Below are 20,810 nucleotides of genomic sequence, written 5' to 3' on the forward strand. Positions count from 1 at the left end.
TTCGTTTTCAGTGTATTCAGAAAAGCATACTGTATATAGCCTTGTTGATTAAATGTTTACGTTGAAATGGTGCTGAAATAACAGAGGCAGTGCTCCTGTTGTCTTTGTGTTGACTTCTAAAACAGTAGTTGTTTAGTAAACTGTCAAACATTAACTCGCTTTAACATGTTGCAGGCAGTGGTGGAAAAAGTACCCAATTGTCATACTTGACTAAAAGTAAATATACCTTAATAAAAAGTGAAAGTCACCCAGTAAAATACTACTTGAGTAAAAGTCTAAAAGTATTTGGTTTTAAATATACTTAAGTATCAAAAGTAAATGTAATTGATCAAATATATTTAAGTATAAAAAGGTAATTGGTTAAATCATTTCAAATTCCTTATATTAAGCAAAGCAGACGGCACCATTTTCTTGTTTTTCAAATGTATGGATAGCCAGGGGCACACTCCAACACTCAGACATTATTTACAAAAGATGCATTTGTGTTTAGTGAGTCTGCCAGACCAGAGGCAGTAGGGATGACCACGTGTTCTCTTGATAAGTGTGTGAATTTCACAATTTTCCTGTCCTGCTAAGCATTCAAAATGTAACGAGTACTTTGGGTTGTCAGGGCAAATGTATGAAGTAAAAAGTACTATATTTTCTTTAGGAATGTAGTGAAGTAAAAGTAAAAAATATACATAGTAAACTAAAGTACAGATACCCCCCCAAAAACACCTTAATTAGTACTTCGTATTTTTACTTAAGTACTTTACACCACTGGTTGCAGGCCATATAACTGTTTATTACATGCAATATTTGCTTTGTGGACTTCACCGGACCGACGTTGCTCTCAAGTTTTGTGATGAAACAAATGTATGTGTAGTTGAATTTATTTCACCACTATGTGACTGTTGTCTATTGTTGTCTCTGCCTTATTGTATATCACGGCTACGTATGAACGAATGGGTTACAGAGCAAACAACGCAATTATCCCAACATTGGTTGTAATATGTTTTTACTGGCTTGGCTTCCACAGGGATTTTACCCACCCACTGCTACTGGAGAGAGAGAGAGAGAGACAGAGAGATATAGATGAGAGAGCAAAATGGAAAACCTCTTGTTTTCACAAAAGAGAGTCTACAGTATAGCAGAAGAGCGTGAGGCTGAGAGCTGCCTGGCCTCAGTAGGTATATTGCTAATGGGAAATATTTATCACAAAGACCTGCTGTTTATGAGTGGCCTGAGTTACGACATAAAGCACACCAAAGTGGGGCAGGGGTTAGAAGTGGTAGAGTGCAGATCAAACAAATTTTCCCCTGACCAATAAAAGGTTTTCTATGACCCCAGGTTAATGCTATTTGTAATGTTACAAGGCAAGCCACCACGGGCCTTTGGAATATTGGTGTGTGTGTGTCAGCCAGCATCAATCTCTGCTCTCATTAATTCAGAAAGTACTGTAGCTTGTTCTTGGCAAAGCATTGTTCTTGGCATTTAATCCATCTGGCATACCGTATATGCAACAGTCCATTTACCATATACAACATGATTATTGTATGGTTGTGTAAGGTAAGTGTCATATACAGTATAATCATTAGTCCTCACTTTATCCAAAATGTCTCTTACACCAGATTCAGTTGGATAAATTACCCATTCCATTTCTATCCATCCTCAACATATCGTGTTGGTAATAGTGTTATTATAGTCCACTATTGGTGTAAACCTACTTCATTCTAGAATTTAGCTGGTGTTCCGTTTGACCTAGCTACCTGGTCACTGTGGCTGTTACCCTGCCTTCCTCAGACAGCTGGCTAGGCTGGATAGAGCAGCACTGCAGCCTCTGCTAGCCCCTTAAGGCTGCTAAACTACAGCATACCCGTTCCCTTCCCTTCCCACCCACCATCCAGAGTACGGTCCAGAGCTCCAGCCATAACCAAGCCAGGCCGGCCAGCCCCACTAGCCCAAACCAGCGCACCGCAAACAGGCATTAACATTCCTCCTGCTGGACCTAGCTGGCTCTACGGCTGGCTCTATGGTCTGTGCCAGCTCTGGTCTGGTCTGCCCATAAGACCAGAGGTCTCCTTCATAGGCTAGCACACAGCACCCAGCCAGAGAACTTAGGTAAAGGGAGTTAAAGCTAGCATGACATTAATAGTGTGGTTTTAAGATGATGTAGCTCACCAGTGATCTAAGGATAAGCTAAGTATATCTAAAGATATCATGAGATATCATTCTGAGGATGATAACGTGTAGAAAGCATCAGGGCAAGATTACAATTTTGGTATAAAGGCAAAGGAAATGACATTGTACCAATCAACCCATCTCTTACACTAAACGCCCAAATCCAACAATTGACCAATCACGACAATTCATTAGTTCCTCTCACCATCGGCAGTGGAGCGTGATTGGATCTTGAGGCGGAGGGAGGGTCTGAAGCGGGTGCGGTCATTGAAGCTCCAGCTCTTCTGGACCTTGGCAGGGCTGGTGCCCTCCGTACCCCCAACCTCAGTCCCCGGGGACCGCCGGTCGCTAACCGACGTCTGCCGGCTCTTAATACTCTGCCCCCTGGGGCTCGCCATCCGGACACGGTCTTTGAAACTCAACTTCTGGCTGTCATGGGGGATGGATTGATGGAGGGAGAAAGGAGGATGATGGTGTGGAGGGATGGAGAGAGAGAGAGAGAGAGAGAGAGAGAAAGAAATGGTGTGAGTAGTACAAAGATATACACACGTACTGTATCAAGATCAAGCACAGGTTCAGGGTCGGGAACAAATAAAACAAAATGCAATTGATTGGCGACTTTTTACAGGAGTCTTTCACCATTTCATGAGTTTGTTCATTCGTTTACCCAATTATTGGTTGCTTCACTGCAGAGCAAGGCATTTAAATTAGGTTAGATTGATGGGCCTATTCATAGAGCAGCATGCATTGCAGCCTATTATCCAAAATGCATGCGCACAGCAGGCAAAATGCTTCAGCAGGTACCCTACTGCTAGTATGTAATTATGATTCTTTAGCACTCAGCTCACTCCTAAACATGTGACCTCAGCTGGCAAATCTCTGTCTCTCTGACTGGCAGAGTCACCATTGGAGGAGCTACCATAGAAGAGGTACCATAGTGTCATTGTGTCTTTTACGTTTTGGTGATGTGAGTGTGAATGGTGTGAATGACAGGAAGTGAGGTAAGAGGCAAGAGTAGTTGATAAAACTTCCAGAATGATTGAAGTTGGTGAAATATCACAATGAACCAGTTAAACAGCATCTGTTCAGTGGATCTGACCTTCCCAAATAGCTCTTGTACAGTCAGAAATAAAGTTGAAATCAGAAGTTCACATACACCTTAGCCAAATACATTTAAACTCAGTTTTTCACAATTCCTGATATTTATTCCTAGTAAAGATTCCCTGTCTTAGGTCAGTTAGGATCACCACCTTATTTTAAGAATGTGAAATATCAGAATAATAGTAGAGAGAATGATTTATTTCAGCTTTTATTTCTTTCATCACATTCCCAGTGGGCAAGTTTACATGCACTCAATTAGTATTTGGAAGCACTGCCTTTAAATTGTTTAACTTGGGTCAAACGTTTCGGGTAGCCTTCCACAAGCTTCCCACAATAAGTTGGGTGAATTTTGGCCCATTCCTCCTGACAGAGGTGATGTAACTGAGTCAGGCTTGTAGGCCTCCTTGCTCGCATACGCTTTTTCAGCTATAAGTACAATCTTTGTCCCCATGTGCAGTTGCAAACTGTAGTCTGGCTTTTTTATGGTGGTTTTCGACCAGTGGCTTCTTCCTTGCTGAGCGGCCTTTCAGGTTATGTCAATGTAGGACTCGTTTTACTGTGGATATAGATACTTTTGTACCTGTTTCCTCCAGCATCTTCACAAGGTCCTTTGCTGTTGTTCTGGGATTGATTTGCGTACTATTGTTTGTACAGATGAACGTGGTACCTTCAGGCATTTGGAAATTGCTCCCAAGGATGAACCAGACTTGTGGAGGTCTAAAAAAATACATTGAGGTTTTGGCTGATTTCTTTTCCCATGATGTCAAGCAAAGAGGCACTGAGTTTGAAGGTAGGCCTTGAAATACATCCACAGGTACACCTCCAATTGACCTATCAGAAGCTTCTAAAGCCATGACAACATTTTCTGGAATTTTCCAAGTTGTTTAAAAGCACAGTCAACTTAGTGCATGTAAACTTCTGACCCACTGGAATTGTGATACAGTGAATTATAAGTGAAATAATCTGTCTGTAAACAATTGTTGGAAAAATGACTTGTGTCATGCACAAAGTTGATGTCTTAACCGACTTGCCAAAACTATAGTTTGTTAACAAGAAATTTGTGGAGTGGTTGAAAAACGAGTTTTAATGACTCCAACCTAAGTGTATGTAAACTTCCGACTTCAACTGTAAGAGTAATAAGAGTTAGTGTACAGTAGGAGAAGTGGTTAAAATCATAAGACAACAGGCAGCCGTTTCAGGCACCGTCCAAAGGAAGCTCAACATTGTTGAAAAGGTAACTCAGATACTCAGAGAACTCCCAGAATCTATATGCAGCCATTTTGAAAACCACCAACTTTCTCTCGGATATCGAATCCATGCATCAAGAATACATTTGTTGTCATTCCCAAAATATCCATGAGTCCAAGCGGGCAGGGGGGATGCTGTGTACCTAGTATGTTTCCGTAGGGTACACCTCCCCAGTAGCTTCTGCTTACTACTGAGAACCTTACTACAAACCAGAGGAAAGAGATACGGTAAGCAAATATATGTGTTTATCATATACAGTACCAGTCAAAAGTTTGGACACCTACTCATTCCAGGGTTTTTCTTTATTTTTACTATTTACAAACCTATGAAATAACATATATGGAATCATTTAGTAACCAAAAAAGTGTATAATATATTTAACATTTGAGATTCTTCAAAGTACCGACTCTTTGAATTGATGACAGCTTTGCAAATTCTTGGCATTCTCTCAACCAGCTTCATGAGGTAGTCACCTGGAATCTATTCCAATTAACAGGTGTGCCTTGATAAAAGTTAATTTGTGGAATTTCTTTCCCTCTTAATGCATTTGAGCCAATCAGTTGTGTTGTGACAAGGTAGGGTTGGTATACAGAAGATAGCCCTATTTGGTAAAAGACCAAGTCCATATTATGGCAAGAAAAGCTCAAATAAGCAAAGATAAATGACAGTCCATCATTACTTTAAGACATGAAGGTCAGTCAATGCGGAACATTTTAAGAACTTTGAATGTTTCTTCAAGTGCAGTCACAAAAACCATCAAGCGCTATGATGAAACTGGCTCTCATGAGGACTGCCACAGGAAAGGAAGACCCATAGTTACCTCTGCTGCAGAGGATAAGTTCATTAGAGCCTCAGAAATTGCAGCCCAAATAAATGCTTCACAAAGTTCAAGTAACAGACACATCTCAATATCAACTGTTCAGATGAGACTGCATGAATCAGGCGTTCATGGTCGAATCACCACTACTTAAGGACACCAATAAGAAGAAGAGACTTGCTTGGGCCAAGAAACATGAGCAATGGACATTAGACCGGTGGAAATCTGTCCTTTTTGGTTCCAAACGCTGTGTCTTTGTGAGATGCAGAGTAGGTGAACGGATGATCTCCACATGTGTGGTTCCCACCGTGAAGCATGGAGGAGAAGGTGTGATGGTGTGGGGGTGCGTGCTGGTGACAATGTCAGTGATTTATTTAGAATTCAAGGCACACTTAACCAGCATGGCTACCACAGCATTCTTCAGCGATACACCATCCCATCTGGTTTGCACTTAGTGGGACTATTTGTTTTTGAACAGGACAATCACCCAAGCCAAGGTTGTGTTAGGGCTATTTGACCAAGAAGGAGAGGGCTGGAGTGCTCCGTCAGATGACCTGGCCTCCACAATCACCCAACCTCAACCCAATTGAGATGGTTTGGGATGAGTTGGACCGCAGAGTAAAGGAAAAGCAGCCAACATGTGCTCAGCATATGTGGGAACTCCTTCAAGACTTTTGCAAAAGCATTCCAGATGAGCTGGTTGAGAGAATGCCAAGAGTGTGCAAAGCTGTCATCAAGGCAAAGGGAAGAATCTAAAATATATTTAGATTTGTTTAACACTTTTTTGGTTACTACAAGATTCCATGTGTTATTTCATAGTTTTGATGTCTTCACTATTATTCTACAATGTAGAAAATAGTAAAGAATAAAGAAAAACCCTTGAATGAGTAGGTGTGTCCAAACGTTTGACTGGTACTGTATGTGAACGTCTTTGTATAAGTTATGAATGTAGCTTCTATGAATGTCTATGTATACTTATATAAAGATGTTATATGCCTTCATGTCTGCATATGAATGTTTATGAAATCTAATCTATACAATCGCCACCTCAAACTAAGTGTAGTTTATGGATGTAAATATAACTCATGACAGATTACATAGTCCTTTATGTCATGTATATGAAGGCTTTATAAGCACAACATGATCACTAGGCATCAATCACACGAAACTAAAGCGTGACCAGAGATACTGTAGAACCACTATACTTTTTCAACTACTTGCTGACATTTAGAAAGAGCATGTTCGAAAGGTAATTGAGCTCAGTGGAGAGAGAAAATGAGAGAGAGAGAGAGAGAGAGAGAGAGAGAGAGAGAGAGATATGGGCGCTGAGTCATATGTGTGGAGGACGGTAAACTTTTAGAACAGGCAACCTGTCGGGCACCAGTAGGTTTTCAGGGCCATCGGCACCTGGTTCAATGACACTCAAAAATGGATTGTTATTTATTTATATTTATCCTGCAGGTTTGAGGTGGAGCCCTTGACCATGAGAGGGGTTGTGAATTGAATTCAATAGGTGGAGGATGCTGGAGCTTTGTTCTCTCTCATTCTCGCTCATTCTCGCTCTCTCCCTCCCTCTGTCTCTCCTTTTCTACCGACATGCTTTTCAAATGTTTGGGTTTGCGTGGGATGGATTCTGTCCTCACCCTCTCAACACTAGGCAACACTGAATGTTTCATTTTTTCCCCCGATATTCTGTTGACACTTTACACTTAGTTTGGAAATCTCTGCTAAAAAATAAGTACAGTCTCGACACAGACAAATGTTTTAGTGGCCCTCAGGTTTTTAATTCTGTTTTCCACTTTAAAGAGACACACATTCTGCTTTCCCTACTGTTGTGTAACGACAGCTAAGACAACATATTACATCACTCCTAGCTCCCACAGAGAGAGAGAGAGAGACAGAGAGAGCTAGAGAGAGGGAAGAGAGAGAAAGACAGAGAGAAAGAGAGAGAGAGAGAGAGAGAGAGGGGAGAGAGAGACAGAGAGAGAGAGAGAGAGAGAGAGAGGGGAGAGGGAGACAGAGAGAGATAGAGAGAGGGGAGAGAGAGAAAGACAGAGACAGATAAAGACAGAGAGAGAGGAGAGAGAGGGGAGAGAGAGAAAGACAGAGAGATATAAAGACACAGAGAGAGAGAATGACAGAAAGAGAAAAACAGAGAGAAATAAAGAAAGACACAGAGAGCTAGAGAAAGACAGAGAGAAAGACAGTGTTCTCTCCCTCATCTATCTTTCCTCTGTAATTTAGTGTCTGTGTCACTCAAATCTTGTTATACTGAAACACACACACAACACACGACTGCAATAAACACAATTAGTTCTAATTTTAGAGAGAGCGAGAGAGAGAAACCACTGCAATCATTTCCTTCCTGAAGAACACCTAAGGTACGGAGAGATGTAGCGAGTGAAAGGGATGAGGGAGAGAAAGAAAGAAAGAAAGAGAGAGAGAGTGAGAGAGAGAGAATGAAAGGACAAGAGCAGAGAGAGAATAGGGGAGTGGGAGGAATAGAGACGGTGATCGAGAGTGAAGGAATAATAAAAGAAGAGAAAGAAAGATAAACACTGAAGAAAGAGGGGGGAGAGGCCCAAAGGAGAGGTAAATAATGATTAAGTAATGAACTGCTGGCTGTTTCTATAAATGGATCCATTAAGTTAAGAGCTTGGGCCAACACCTCTTAACTAGCTATCTTTCTCTACAATAGGTCACAGACTGCATATTGGCACCTTCGCTAAATTACACAGTAAATCCCAAATGACACCCTCCTCCCTTGATAGCGCACTACTTTTGACCAATGTCCTATGGATAGAGAGAGACATTTGGGACACACACACACACAGTTCTGAAATGCGGCTGAAAGCATTGGCATTTCCATTTTGGTCATTTGGCAGAGCAGACGATCTTATCCAGAGCGACTTGCCATCAGTGTATTCCATACAGGCAGTAGGGAAGACATGACCCCCAACACGCAGGGTTAAGACGTACACCGGTGGTAGTGCTGCGTGTGGATCTGTGCGTCAAGTAGATACACAGAACAAGTAGGAGGTACGCACCTTGTGGACGATTCACCCTGGTCCTTCCTTCAGGTTGAGAAGTGAGAGAGGGAAGAAAGTGAGGAAATATTTAGCAAAGTCTTCATTGCAAACATCATCTACTGCACCAACGAGTAGCGAGATGACCTCGAGGGGTCGTCGGCAAAGGAGATGCTGAGAATTGTAGGCAGCGTTGTGTTGAGCACATGAGCAAATCACAAGCATGTCACCAGACTAAACAGAAACAAGACTCAAGACACACACACACACACGCATGCATTTCAATGCAGTTTAACTATCCAGGCAAACTCGCTAGCAGTGTGTAGACAGGTGTGTGTTATCAGTGTGTGTGTGTGTGTGTGTGTGTGTGTGTGTGTGTGTGTGTGTGTGTGTGTGTGTGTGTGTGTGTGTGTGTGTGTGTGTGTGTGTGTGTGTGTGTGTGTGTGTGTGTGCGTGTGTGCGTGTGTGCATGTGTGCATGTGTATGTTGTCTAGCTGTCAGTAAAGCATGTAGCAGATGGATTCTCCAATATCTCCAGGTTCCACAACATTCCATCTGCATATTTACCGGTCTTGAAACGCTATTGGCAGATAATACCAATGCAGGCACTCCAGATCTCCCAGTCACACAAGGCTATTCCAGCACAGTGGCAGTCCAATGAAACGAGAGACGGAGAAGTGGCCACACATTCAATAAAGCCTGATTGGATCATTTAGACGCTGATTACCGTCAGAAATGGATGGACCGTGGAGGACGACCGCTAAATTCACTGCCTCAGTTGAAAGTGTGGTGCAGACAATCTCAAGTCTTCAGTGAATCTTAGCTAACTAGGCCAAAGTTCCAAATGGCACCCTATTCCCTATGTAGCGCACTACTTTTGACTAGCGCCTGATCAAAAGTAGTGCACTACATATGGAATGGGGTGTCATTGGGAACGGGAGATATGAATGCCTGCTGTGTTAGCAACAGAGGTGTACTGGGGTATTGTCTACATGATTGGTTTTTAGTCATATTTCTTGAGTTCTGGACTTCACTACAGTTTGGATGAAAAGGAACCTGGACAATACTGGTCTTTTGATGGCTGTGAACTATTGACTTATAATAACAGAAGACAAATGATAAAAATATAAATGTATTCATTCACAGAAAAGAAGGAAGTACATAAGTGAAATAGTACTTGAGGTAGAGAGGTAGAGGAGATAAGTAGAAAATATGTAGCCTGGTCCCAGATCAGTTTGTGCTGTCTTGCCAACACCTATGGCCATTGTCACACCAAACGTGCCAAACAGATCTGGGACCAGGCTAGAAAAGAAAAGTTAACAGAAATACTTAATTGGAAAAAGAGAAGGGAAAAGACTGCTTAACAGGGGCACAGACACCAAACTCAGACACCAGCTGCCAATGTTGTACCTACTTTGTAGGGCTGCAGGTATGCAACGCCTTCAAATGAGGCTTCCAGGTAGCAATGGAAACCGAGTTCTCATCAGCCGCATAACTACGCCAAACACACTGCATGCAGAATACACAAAAAAACAGGTGGGAGGAAAGAAAAAATAGACAAAAGAGAGAAAATGAGACAAAACAAAAACAAAAAAGAAGAAAAAGAAAGGACAAACAGAGGAATAAAAAAAAATGGGGGAAAAAAACTCTGATTAGTGATAAAAAAACACAACAAAGCAATCACGGGTCAAAGGTCACGCGTGAGTGACACGTTCTGTCGCTGGGCCGAGTTCGGAGGCCAGGCACGATGGGGGTACAGTACATGCCTGTGGGGCTGGGAGGGCAGGAGGCTCACGTGGTAACGCCACGTGGCGCCTAGATACGGCCTGGTAGAGTAGTCGGTGGAGTAGTAGCGCCACGCAGCCTGGTGCGGTGGGAGGATGGAGAGGAGGTGAGGGGAGGAGGAGGGGAAAGGAGGTAGAGGAGGAAGAAGAAGATAGCGGGGGAGGAGGAAGGCAGGAGAGGAAGCGAGGGATAGAGGGATACACAAAGGAAACCACAAGGTGAGGTCACAAACAGGAAGGAAAAGAGGAAGACGAGGGATGCAGGGAAGAGGGAAGGATAGCTAACAGCTTAAGCTTGCCTGCCACTCTTGAGGGTAGAGAGTTAAGAATTGGGGAGAATGGACAGAACCTAGCTTGGAAGCAATGGAGAACCTGGGGTTAGAGGAGGTCACCCTACATGCTGGTTCCTGGGCATGTTTGGAGGGAATGTGAGGGGGAAAATAGAGACTGGATAACAACAAAATTACTTTTAGTTTCAACGTCACCATACTTCACATTCGCAACAGTAAGGTAAACTATTGATTCAATCAACGAGAGACAATGAGTATCTATCTCTGGCACAAACATCTCTAATGATGTATTCATAGCCCAAGGTCAATTTGAATTGACAATACCATTAAAGTGACTGTAGTACCACTAGCAGTATTGTAGTAAGTGTGAGTCAGAGGAAATGAGGCTCTGTCCCAAATGGCACCCTATCTCCTTCATAGTACACTATTTTTGACCAGGGCCCATAGGGCTTGGGTCAAAAGAAGTGCACTATATAGGGAATAGGGTGCCATTTGGGACGTAGCCGGTGATAGCTACAACACTTTGCCTTTACCTGGATGAGACAAGCGGCTGGGTTCCTCCTCTTCTCAAAGTGCTTCTGTCTGTGCTGCTCCTGGACCTTCAGGGCAAAGCCTGAGCCCAGTATACCCTGGGAAGACACAGGAGGACATGGGAATCAGGTGAGAAGATGTAAAACTGCTCTTTTGTCAGCCATTTTGGGTCAATGCCTCATTTGTGACTGAACAACATGTGAACATGAAGTCAGATAGGGGAGGTAGCTGTCTAGTAGAGTAACTGAAAGGATATAATCGTGTAAGTAGCGTGCGTGTGTGTGTGTTCATGCACCTGCCAATTTGTGTGTATGTGTGTGTGCGTGCATATGTACATCAGTGTGTGCGCGTATGAGTGTGTGTATGTACTCACCGCTGGCAGGGCAAAGAAAGAGATGCCCAGTAGTGCAAACCCAGCTGAGAGCATGCGCCCGGTCCAGGTCTTCGGGGTCTTGTCCCCGTAACCAATGGTTGTCAAGGTGATCTGAGAACACACACAAACACAATTCTATCTTGAGAAAGACACCACTATTGTCCATGATAGGTCCTAAATGATACTATACGGAGCGAGGCCACCAAATTAAATATCATCGACGTAAATTTGTGAGGGCACTGAAATCCTAACAAAATGGCTACCATTTACACTATTTACTAGGGTCTATTCACAAGAGAAAGTATTTTATGTGTGATGATAATGTATCTCTGCTTTTTGACGTTTATATCACTTCATTGGCTTATTATATAGCTTTAGTTTCATCTGCCTTTTCTCTCCCTCTCTCCCCCTCTCCCCCTCCCTCCCTCCCTCTCTCTCTCTCTCTCTCTCTCTCTCTCTTTCCATCTCTCTTTCCATCCATCCTCTCTCTCTCTCTCTCTCTCTCTCTCTCTCTCCCTCTCTCTCTCCCTCCCTTTCCATCTCTCTTTCTATCCCCTCTCTCTCTCTCTCTCTCTCTCTCCCCCTCTCCCTCCCTCCATCTCTCTTTCCATCCCCTCTCTCTCTCTCTCTCTCTCCCCCTCTCCCTCTCCCTCCCTCCCTCCCTCCCTCCCTCCCTCCCTTTCCATCTCTCTTTCCATCCCCTCTCTCTCTCTCTCTCTCTCTCTCTCTCCCCCTCTCCCTCTCCCTCCCTCCCTCCCTCCCTCCCTCCCTTTCCATCTCTCTTTCCATCCCCTCTCTCTCTCTCTCCTCTCATCTCATTCTCTCTCTCTCTCTCTCCTACTGCTATCTAATTGACTGAAAAGCACAGGAGATAATTCCCTATTGATTTAGTGACTCTCTTATATCTGGGTTTTCTACCCATTCTGCCGTGCTGGGCTGCCGTGCATGACAAAGAAGGCCGTGGCCATTTTGTGTCATTATGACTTTTGGAGGCAGTATGAAAATGGTGGCTAATGGTGCTGGGGCTAATGTATATTACGAAGAAGAAGGTTTTTAATCAAAGCTTATGTGCAACAAAACAGGAGGGACATAAAAAGAAAAGTGCCTGGCAAAGAATGAAAGGACTTTTTGCCTCTTCTCCTTTGGGTGGATGAAATAACGTGAAAATAATAATACTGAAAATCTGTCGTATTAGTGAAAAGGATGAATTTTCAGAGGTAAATACTATTTGAATAAGAGCTTTATTTCCTTGTTGCCCGGAAACCAAATCAGGGACAGACCGTGCCGCTGAGTAGAAATACGGAACATAAAATTAATAGAACATCAAAAAACAATGTTAATAGTGTTTGGAAAACAGTCATAGGAAAAAGGATCCCTTAACTGGCAAACATGGACTGTTCCAACATCCTCCACCGTCCACTGTGGACTCTCCCATTACGAGGGCAGACAGGGGAGTATCTGTAACTTTACTCACCGTTCCCCACCATAAGGCATCAGCATAGGTGGCAAACTCGCTGTTGAACTTGTTCTCCACAAGGTAGACCAGAAAGGAGGAGAAGATGAGGACCAGGAAGCCAATGTACCAGGCTGTCACCAGCTCCTACAGGGAGAGAATTAGATTTTTTTTACGATTCCCATTTGCTGACGCCATAACGTCAGAGAAGACGTCTCCAGAGAAGGAAGAGAGGAGAGAGGAGAGAGGAGGGAGAAGAAAGGAGAGAGGAGAGAAGAGATGAGAGAGGAGGAAGGAGAGAGGAGAGAGGGAGAAGAAAGGAGAGAGGAGAGCGGAGGGAGAAGAAAGGAGAGAAGACAGGAGAGAGAAGGGAGAAGAAAGGAGAGAGGGGAGAAGAGAGGAGAGATGAGAGAGGAGACGAGAGAAGAGAGGAGAGAAGGGAGGAGAAAGGAGAGAGGAGAGGAGAGAGAAGAAGTGTGTGTGACTGTGTTTGTCTGTGACTGTGTGTGTGTGTGTGTGTGTGTGTGTGTGTGTGTGTGTGTGTGTGTGTGTGTGTGTGTGTGTGTGTGTGTGTGTGTGTGTGTGTGTGTGTGTGTCTGTCACTGTGTGTGTGTCTTTGTATATATGTGACTGCGTATCTGTGACTGTGGATCTGTGACTGTGTATATTCGTAAGGCAGCCCCACCTTGCTGTGTGCGTACACCACTGATCCCAGCAGTTTCCAGGTGCCGCCGCGCCGGTCCATGCGCACCATACGCAGGATCTGCAGGAAGCGGAGGCTACGCAGGGCGGACGTGGCAAAGATGTTACCCTGGCTTCCTGCCGACACCACCGCTACGGAGGCTATCAGTACGATGATGTCTGGGAAGGGGAGGGGGATATGGGAATTGTGAGAGAGGGGGAAGAGGAAGGGGAGAAACAGAGAGAGGGGTGAGAGAGAGAGGGAAGGGAAGGAGAGATAGAGGGAGAGAGAGCGAGAGAGAAAGGGAAAGAGAGAGAGAGAGTGTGAGAGAGAGGGGGAGAGAGAGAGAAAGAAAGAAATAAAAAAAGGAAGGAGGGAAAGAGAGAAAGTTACAGGTGGGCACACAGATAAAGAATAGTAGTTATATGTCACAATACTGTTGTGGACTGGACACTAACTTAACAGTTCTGGTGTGGACTGGACACTAACATAAGAGTACTCCGTGGACTGGGCACTAACATAACTGTTTTGGTGTGGACTGGACACTAACATAAGAGTACTGGTGTGGACTGGACACTAACATAAGAGTACTCTGTGGACTGGACACTAACATAACAGTTCTGGTGTGGACTGGACACTAACATAAGAGTACTGGTGTGGACTGGACACTAACATAACAGTACTCCGTGGACTGGGCACTAACATAACTGTTTTGGTGTGGACTGGACACTAACATAACAGTACTCCGTGGACTGGACACTAACATAACTGTTTTGGTGTGGAAAGGACACTAACATAACAGTACTCCGTGGACTGGACACTAACATAACAGTACTCCGTGGACTGGACACTAACATAACAGTACTCCGTGGACTGGGCACTAACATAACAGTACTCCGTGGACTGGGCACTAACATAACAGTACTGGTGTGGACTGGACACTAACATAAGAGTACTGGTGTAGACTGGACACTAACATAACAGTACTGATGTAGACTGGACACTAACATAACAATACTGGTGTGGATTGGACACTAACATAACAGTACTGATGTAGACTGGACACTAACATAACAGTACTGATGTAGACCGGACACTAACATAACAATACTGGTGTAGACCGGACACTAACATAACAGTACTGGAGTGGACTGGACACTAACATAACAATACTGGTGTGGACTGGACACTAACATAGCAATACTGGTGTAGACTGTACACTCACATAACAATACTGGTGTAGACTGTACACTCACATAACAATACTGGTGTAGACTGTACACTCACATAACAATACTGGTGTGGACTGGACACTAATATAACAGTACTGGTGTGGACTGGACACTAATATAACAGTACTGGTGTGGACTGGACACTAATATAACAGTACTGGTGTGGACTGGACACTAATATAACAGTACTGGTGTGGACTGGACACTAATATAACAGTACTGGTGTGGACTGGACACTAACATAACAGTACTGGTGTGGACTGGACACTAACATAACAGTACTGGTGTGGACTGGACACTAACATAACAATACTGGACACTAACATAACAGTGAATCTAGGTGAAATGGATACAGGCAAGAGTCATTCAAACTTGACCAAATCTTGACCATTAACATCGGTCAAATTGACCCTGAATATATATGCGTGAAATCAATAGCCACTTCAACCCTTGAGGGGGCAAATTCTATAGAGGGGGAATAACATTTGCCGTTGTAAACAAATCATTATGTTGTAATTACAGATTAACCGTAACCCCTTACTGTGACCGATTATCACAACAACATATCATCCACATGAGTGAATGAATGATACAGTCTCCCTCTGTGTGTGTGTGTGTGTGTGTGTGTGTGTGTGTGTGTGTGTGTGTGTGTGTGTTGGCATTCTGTTAAAAGCGTCAACAACACAATAACTCAAAAAGCTATACATGCTTCTGCATCGATCGAGATCCACAATCCATCCCCAACACAGAATGGTACGGACATCATAGCAAGGCATGCAATCTAACACCTGTGCTGTATGTACAGTGTACACCATGCACCACTGACGCATGAAAAGAGATTGAGATATCAAGTATGTTTGGAAACATGTACTGGAAACATTGTGTAAGTCTACTGGTCTAAAGGAGGACGGTTTACAGCAGCATAGTGCAACTGCTGTGCATGGGGAATTCGACTGGATTGATACTGATCTTCAATCCCAGATCGTTAGTGGCAAACACACAGGAGCGGGTTCTCACAAGGACGCACACAATAACGCACGCATGCACACACACACACACACACACACACACACATTTACACGTGTATACATGTACAGGCATTTCACTGTATTTGTGCACGTGACAATAAAAACTTGGCACACACACACACACACACACACACTGACAAAGGGAGGACAGGGGCTGTTCAGACAGACCACAACGACAGGGAGAGAAACATCAATCCCTCAAGGAACACAAACAACTCTGCGGTTGAATCTCAAATGGCACCCTATTCCCTACACAGTGCACTACTTTTGACCAGAGTCCTATGGGCTTTGTAGGTAATAGGGTTCCATTTGGGATGTAGCCTGAGGCATCAGACTTCTCCTCCAACACAGACAAATAATATTTTCTATTTTCTTTAATACACCCTTGTGTTTCACCACCGCCTCACTTCAAAGACGCTCCACCACCATGTGAAACCACAAACTGAAGAAATATTATTTTCTTCTCCTTGGTTTCCCCCTGCATTTTTCTGTTTTGTGAGATTTGTGAGAATTTGTCGTACCACCAGCCGGTGGGTTTGTCTGTCCTTCCGACGAACTCAGCACTCGGACATGAAATACAATCGCTGACCAAGGTTTGGTCGATCGCTCTAGGGCTTATAAATCATGAACCAGTTAAACCATGGCAGGAGGGAGACAGCAGAACCGTGAAAAATACATGAACCAACCACACACACAGACCGTACTCGGACGGCCCAAAAAACAGCATGCTGGGACATAAAGATACTGGCCAAGCACTGGCCTCTGCTGAAGATGTGGAAACAAAAGACCTCTTTAACAAGCAGGTGAGTGTGTGACGTGTGTGTGTGTTTTGAAGGAGAAAGAGAGCCTGTATGTGTATAAATTGGTGTGTCTGTGTACGCATGCTTGTGTGAGTGTGTGTGAGTGTCTGAGTGTGTAATGTTTGTGTGTGTGTGTGTGTGTGTGTGTGTGTGTGTGTGTGTGTGTGTGTGTGTGTGTGTGTGTGTGTGTGTGTGTGTGTCTGACTATGTAATTTCTGTGTCTGTGTGTGTGTGTGTGTGTGTGTGTGTGTCTGTGTGTGTGTGTGTGTGTGTGTGTGTGTGTGTGTGTGTGTGTGTGTGTGTGTGTGTGTGTGTGTGTGTGTGTGTGTGCTGAGTGCTGACAGATCTCTCACATCTGGAGTCTCCATCTGCCTGGTCTAGTTTTAACAGCAGTACTGTGTGTCCTGGTTCACCCTCTGAGCCTTGGCCCCACTTGTCTCTCTAACCATTCATGCCAAAAACACAGAATCCAATCAGCTGCACCAGTGATACCACTCTGGGTTGAGACTACGGTTACTATGTTGATGTGAGACTATAGGGCGGTTTCCCAGCCCCAGATTAAACCTACTAGACTAAGAATCCTGTTCAAAAGATCCAGTCCAGTTCTTGGCTTAATCTGGGTCTGGGAAACGGACTCTATGAGGTTTAAAAGTATTTACTAGTTTCGCAAATATTAGTTATCTATTCTATCGCTGCAGATGTGTGTATGTGTGTGTTCCTTTGTGTGTGTGCGTGTGTCCTCAGTGGTTGCCAGTGTGTTCACATTCCTCCTCGTCCATCCAGGCAGACAGTCAAAGTCACATATGTGGGACTTGGACAGGGGACAGCTCTTGGTATGATGTTAACAGTTAGCAGCCCAACTGCCTCTGGACTGCCTGGTCAGAATACAGCCAACACATTCTCTCCTCTCGTCTGTCTTGTCTGTCTGTCTGTCTGTCTGTCTGTCTGTGCCTGTCTGTGCCTGTCTGGGTTGGGCTCTGGGCTGGGTCGCATATAAGTCCTTGCCTGATAGACCGACTACAGCTCCCACAGGTGTGTGTGTGTGTGTGTGCGAGTGTGTGTGTGTGTTTGTGTCTATGGGTCATTGAGGGGCCGACGTTACTCTCTCATTCATAAACATGGGGGTGGTAAGGACACCAAGATGTCAAAATCCCCCCAAGGAACACCACATTTAGTGCCAATCCTTTCACTGACAAATTCAATATCCCTGTGTTGTCGTCACGATGTCTTGTCACAATCAAATACTTTCACATCCAATCAGTAGAAAAGTTTAGCTGGCATCGAGCCAGTGATTTCTCATGGTGCAACACTACAGTGTGAGCAATCCTCTATCAATACAGTCAGTCAATGTCCTCTACATAAACCAACACATTCAATCAGCATCCTCTACCTAAACCACAATGTAAGATACATAAGCTGGTTTTTAGACAAATATGTTCTCAGTCAAACGCACTTCAATAAACATTCTTCCTGTATGCCAGCCCCATTGGCTGATGGGAACCCACCACTGACTGAGCCTACCAATGAGAGCTATTCATCCAGTTTATGAGCTGTCCTGTTTGTTTCCATCCATCTGGGCTCTGGGGACCACATCTGCATTGAAATATCTCCTTCTAACGATCTTTCAATAACTTCACAGGACAAATCACCTGCTCGGAACACTTAAAGATGAAATTGGCTCATTGCGTATAATTTATGGATGGTGAGAGTCACTGAGTGAGACACCCCCGCACTCCAGAGACTAATGGATTGGCCCAGACAGTAATGACTGGGGTGTATCGGGCTGACAGTTATGGATACTCTTACCACTGACTGTATAAGGGAGAGAATTTATAGACCCATCTAGAGTAGTCAAAGCACACTACAACACACACAGACACACAATGTTGACACATACATCAGGGTGGAGAGGTGGGGGAGGGAGACGAGAGAGATAGAGGGGGGGGGGCGGAAAAAAATACAAAAAGAGAGAGAGTGAAAAACAGAAGGAAAGAGAGAGGAAAATAGAAATGACAAACCTCCCTCAAGCAGCTCAGAGTAATTGTCATGGTGATTGTCATGGTGATTATCATGGTGATTGTCACGGTGATTGTCACGGTGATTGTCACGGCGATTGTCATGGTGATTGTCACGGTGATTGTCATGGCGATTGTCATGGTGATTGTCATGGTGATTGTCACGGTGATTGTCATGGTGATTATCATGGCGATTGTCATGGTGATTATCATGGTGATTGCCATTATAAGCCTTGCCTTGTGTCATTATCCAGCCTTGCATTGTGTCATTAGTTGACGTGTAATAGATTGAGTTATTGGCAATGTCACATGCCCTCATACAGACAGTACTCCATGATTGTAATAGGCCAGCTGATCAATCATTCAACACAATAGGGCTGACATAAGCAGGTCAAGGGAGGAATTATACAGAGAGAAACAGACAATAAATTATGATAAAGTAACAGCAATGCTTAAGTTATTCATGATGGCCATACTTCATAGTGTCTAACCAGTAAAAATGGGTTTATTAGTAGTGGCTACTTGTAGTGGAAGCGGGAGGGGGATTGTGTCCAGTCAGTGACCCTACGTGTTTTGATAGAGGGATGATTGGAGAGGTATCCTAGGTTGTGTGTTTTGGCTAGGAGGGGAAAGGGGTAAGCAGCTTAGGAGGCAAGATTAAGACTGACAAATAATTAAAAAGAGGAGAGGCCAGAGGAGGACACACCCAAACAGTATATTACAGCCAGCCTTAACAGTCTCTATTTCAGCCTTAACCATCTCTATTCGGAGTATCTAGTTCAGCCTTAACAGTCTCTATTCAGAGTATCTATTTCAGCCTTAACCATCTCTATTCAGAGTATCTAGTTCAGCCTTAACCATCTCTATTCAGAGTATCTAGTTCAGCCTTAACAGTCTCTATTCAGAGTATCTATTTCAGCCTTAACAGTCTCTATTCAGAGTATCTAGTTCAGCCTTAACAGTCTCTATTCGGAGGATCTAGTTCAGCCTTAACAGTCTCTATTCAGAGTATCTATTTCAGCCTTAACAGTCTCTATTCAGAGTATCTAGTTCAGCCTTAACAGTCTCTATTCGGAGGATCTAGTTCAGCCTTAACAGTCTCTATTCAGAGTATCTAGTTCAGCCTTAACAGTCTCTATTCGGAGGATCTAGTTCAGCCTTAACCGTCTCTATTCAGAGTATCTAGTTCAGCCTTAACAGTCTCTATTCGGAGGATCTAGTTCAGCCTTAACAGTCTCTATTCAGAGTATCTAGTTCAGCCTTAACAGTCTCTATTCGGAGGATCTAGTTCAGCCTTAACCATCTCTATTTGGAGGATCTAGTTCAGCCTTAACAGTCTCTATTCAGAGGATCTAGTTCAGCCTTAACCATCTCCATTCAGAGTATCTAGTTCAGCCTTAACCATCTCTATTTGGAGTATCTATTTCAGCCTTAACAGTCTCTATTCAGAGTATCTATTTCAGCCTTAACAGTCTCTATTCAGAGTATCTAGTTCAGCCTTAACAGTCTCTATTCGGAGGATCTAGTTCAGCCTCAACAGTCTCTATTCGGAGGATCTAGTTCAGCCTTCACCGTCTTTTTATTTATTTTACCTGTATGTAACTAGGCAAGTCAGTTAATAAGAACAAATTCTTATTTTCAATGACGGCCTAGGAACAGTGGGTTAACTGTCTTGTTCAGAGGCAGAACGACAGATTTTTACCTTGTCAGCTCAGGGATTCAATCTTGCAACCTTTCGTTTACAAGTCCAAGGCTCTAACCACTAGCCTACCTGCCGCCCCTAGTCAGAGAATCTAGTTCAGCCTTAACCGTCTCTATTCAGAGAATCTAGTTGAGCCTTAACAGTCTCCATTCGGAGTATCAAGTTCAGCCTTAACAGACGGTTAATCCTGAACTTGATACTCCGAATGGAGACTGTTAAGGCTCAACTATCATTCACTCTGAATAGCATGACTGGTATTCAGAGTGTCTAGTTCAGCCTTAACAGTCTTTATTCAGAGTATCTAGTTGAGCCTTACCAGTCTCTATTCGGAGTGTCTAGTTGAGTCTTAACCGTCTCTATTCGGAGGATCTAGTTGAGCCTTGACAGTCTCTATTCAGAGGATCTAGTTCAGCCTTAAACGTCTCTATTCAGAGTATCTGGTTCAGCCTTAACTGTCTTTTTATATTTGACCTGTATTTAACTAGGCAAGTCAGTTAATAATTCTTATTTTCAATGATGGCCTAGGAACAGTGGGTTAACTGCCTCGTTCAGGAGCAGAACGACAGAT

The 20,810-nt window shown here is 43.7% G+C and overlaps 1 protein-coding gene across 4 annotated transcripts in view; it reads right to left on the bottom strand.

Moving 5' to 3' along the window:
* Positions 1 to 20,810, bottom strand: part of LOC115147235 (potassium voltage-gated channel subfamily KQT member 5) — a 134,242-nt gene that overhangs the window by 12,562 nt on the left and 100,870 nt on the right. For 2 of the 4 annotated variants that reach the window (XM_029689352.1, XM_029689354.1), the window contains exons 4-11: positions 13,469 to 13,644; positions 12,805 to 12,930; positions 11,331 to 11,441; positions 10,960 to 11,055; positions 9,767 to 9,861; positions 8,374 to 8,400; positions 4,652 to 4,711; positions 2,366 to 2,589 (exon numbers count right to left, since the gene is read on the bottom strand). In XM_029689352.1, the coding sequence (XP_029545212.1) occupies positions 2,366 to 2,589; positions 4,652 to 4,711; positions 8,374 to 8,400; positions 9,767 to 9,861; positions 10,960 to 11,055; positions 11,331 to 11,441; positions 12,805 to 12,930; positions 13,469 to 13,644 (915 nt within the window). The remainder of the gene's footprint in view (positions 1 to 2,365; positions 2,590 to 4,651; positions 4,712 to 8,373; positions 8,401 to 9,766; positions 9,862 to 10,959; positions 11,056 to 11,330; positions 11,442 to 12,804; positions 12,931 to 13,468; positions 13,645 to 20,810) is intronic. The other 2 variants (XM_029689353.1, XM_029689355.1) reach the window with 1 other exon arrangement.

The sequence above is a fragment of the Salmo trutta genome, chromosome 14 (assembly GCF_901001165.1).
Source record: "Salmo trutta chromosome 14, fSalTru1.1, whole genome shotgun sequence".
NCBI lineage: Eukaryota > Metazoa > Chordata > Actinopteri > Salmoniformes > Salmonidae > Salmo > Salmo trutta.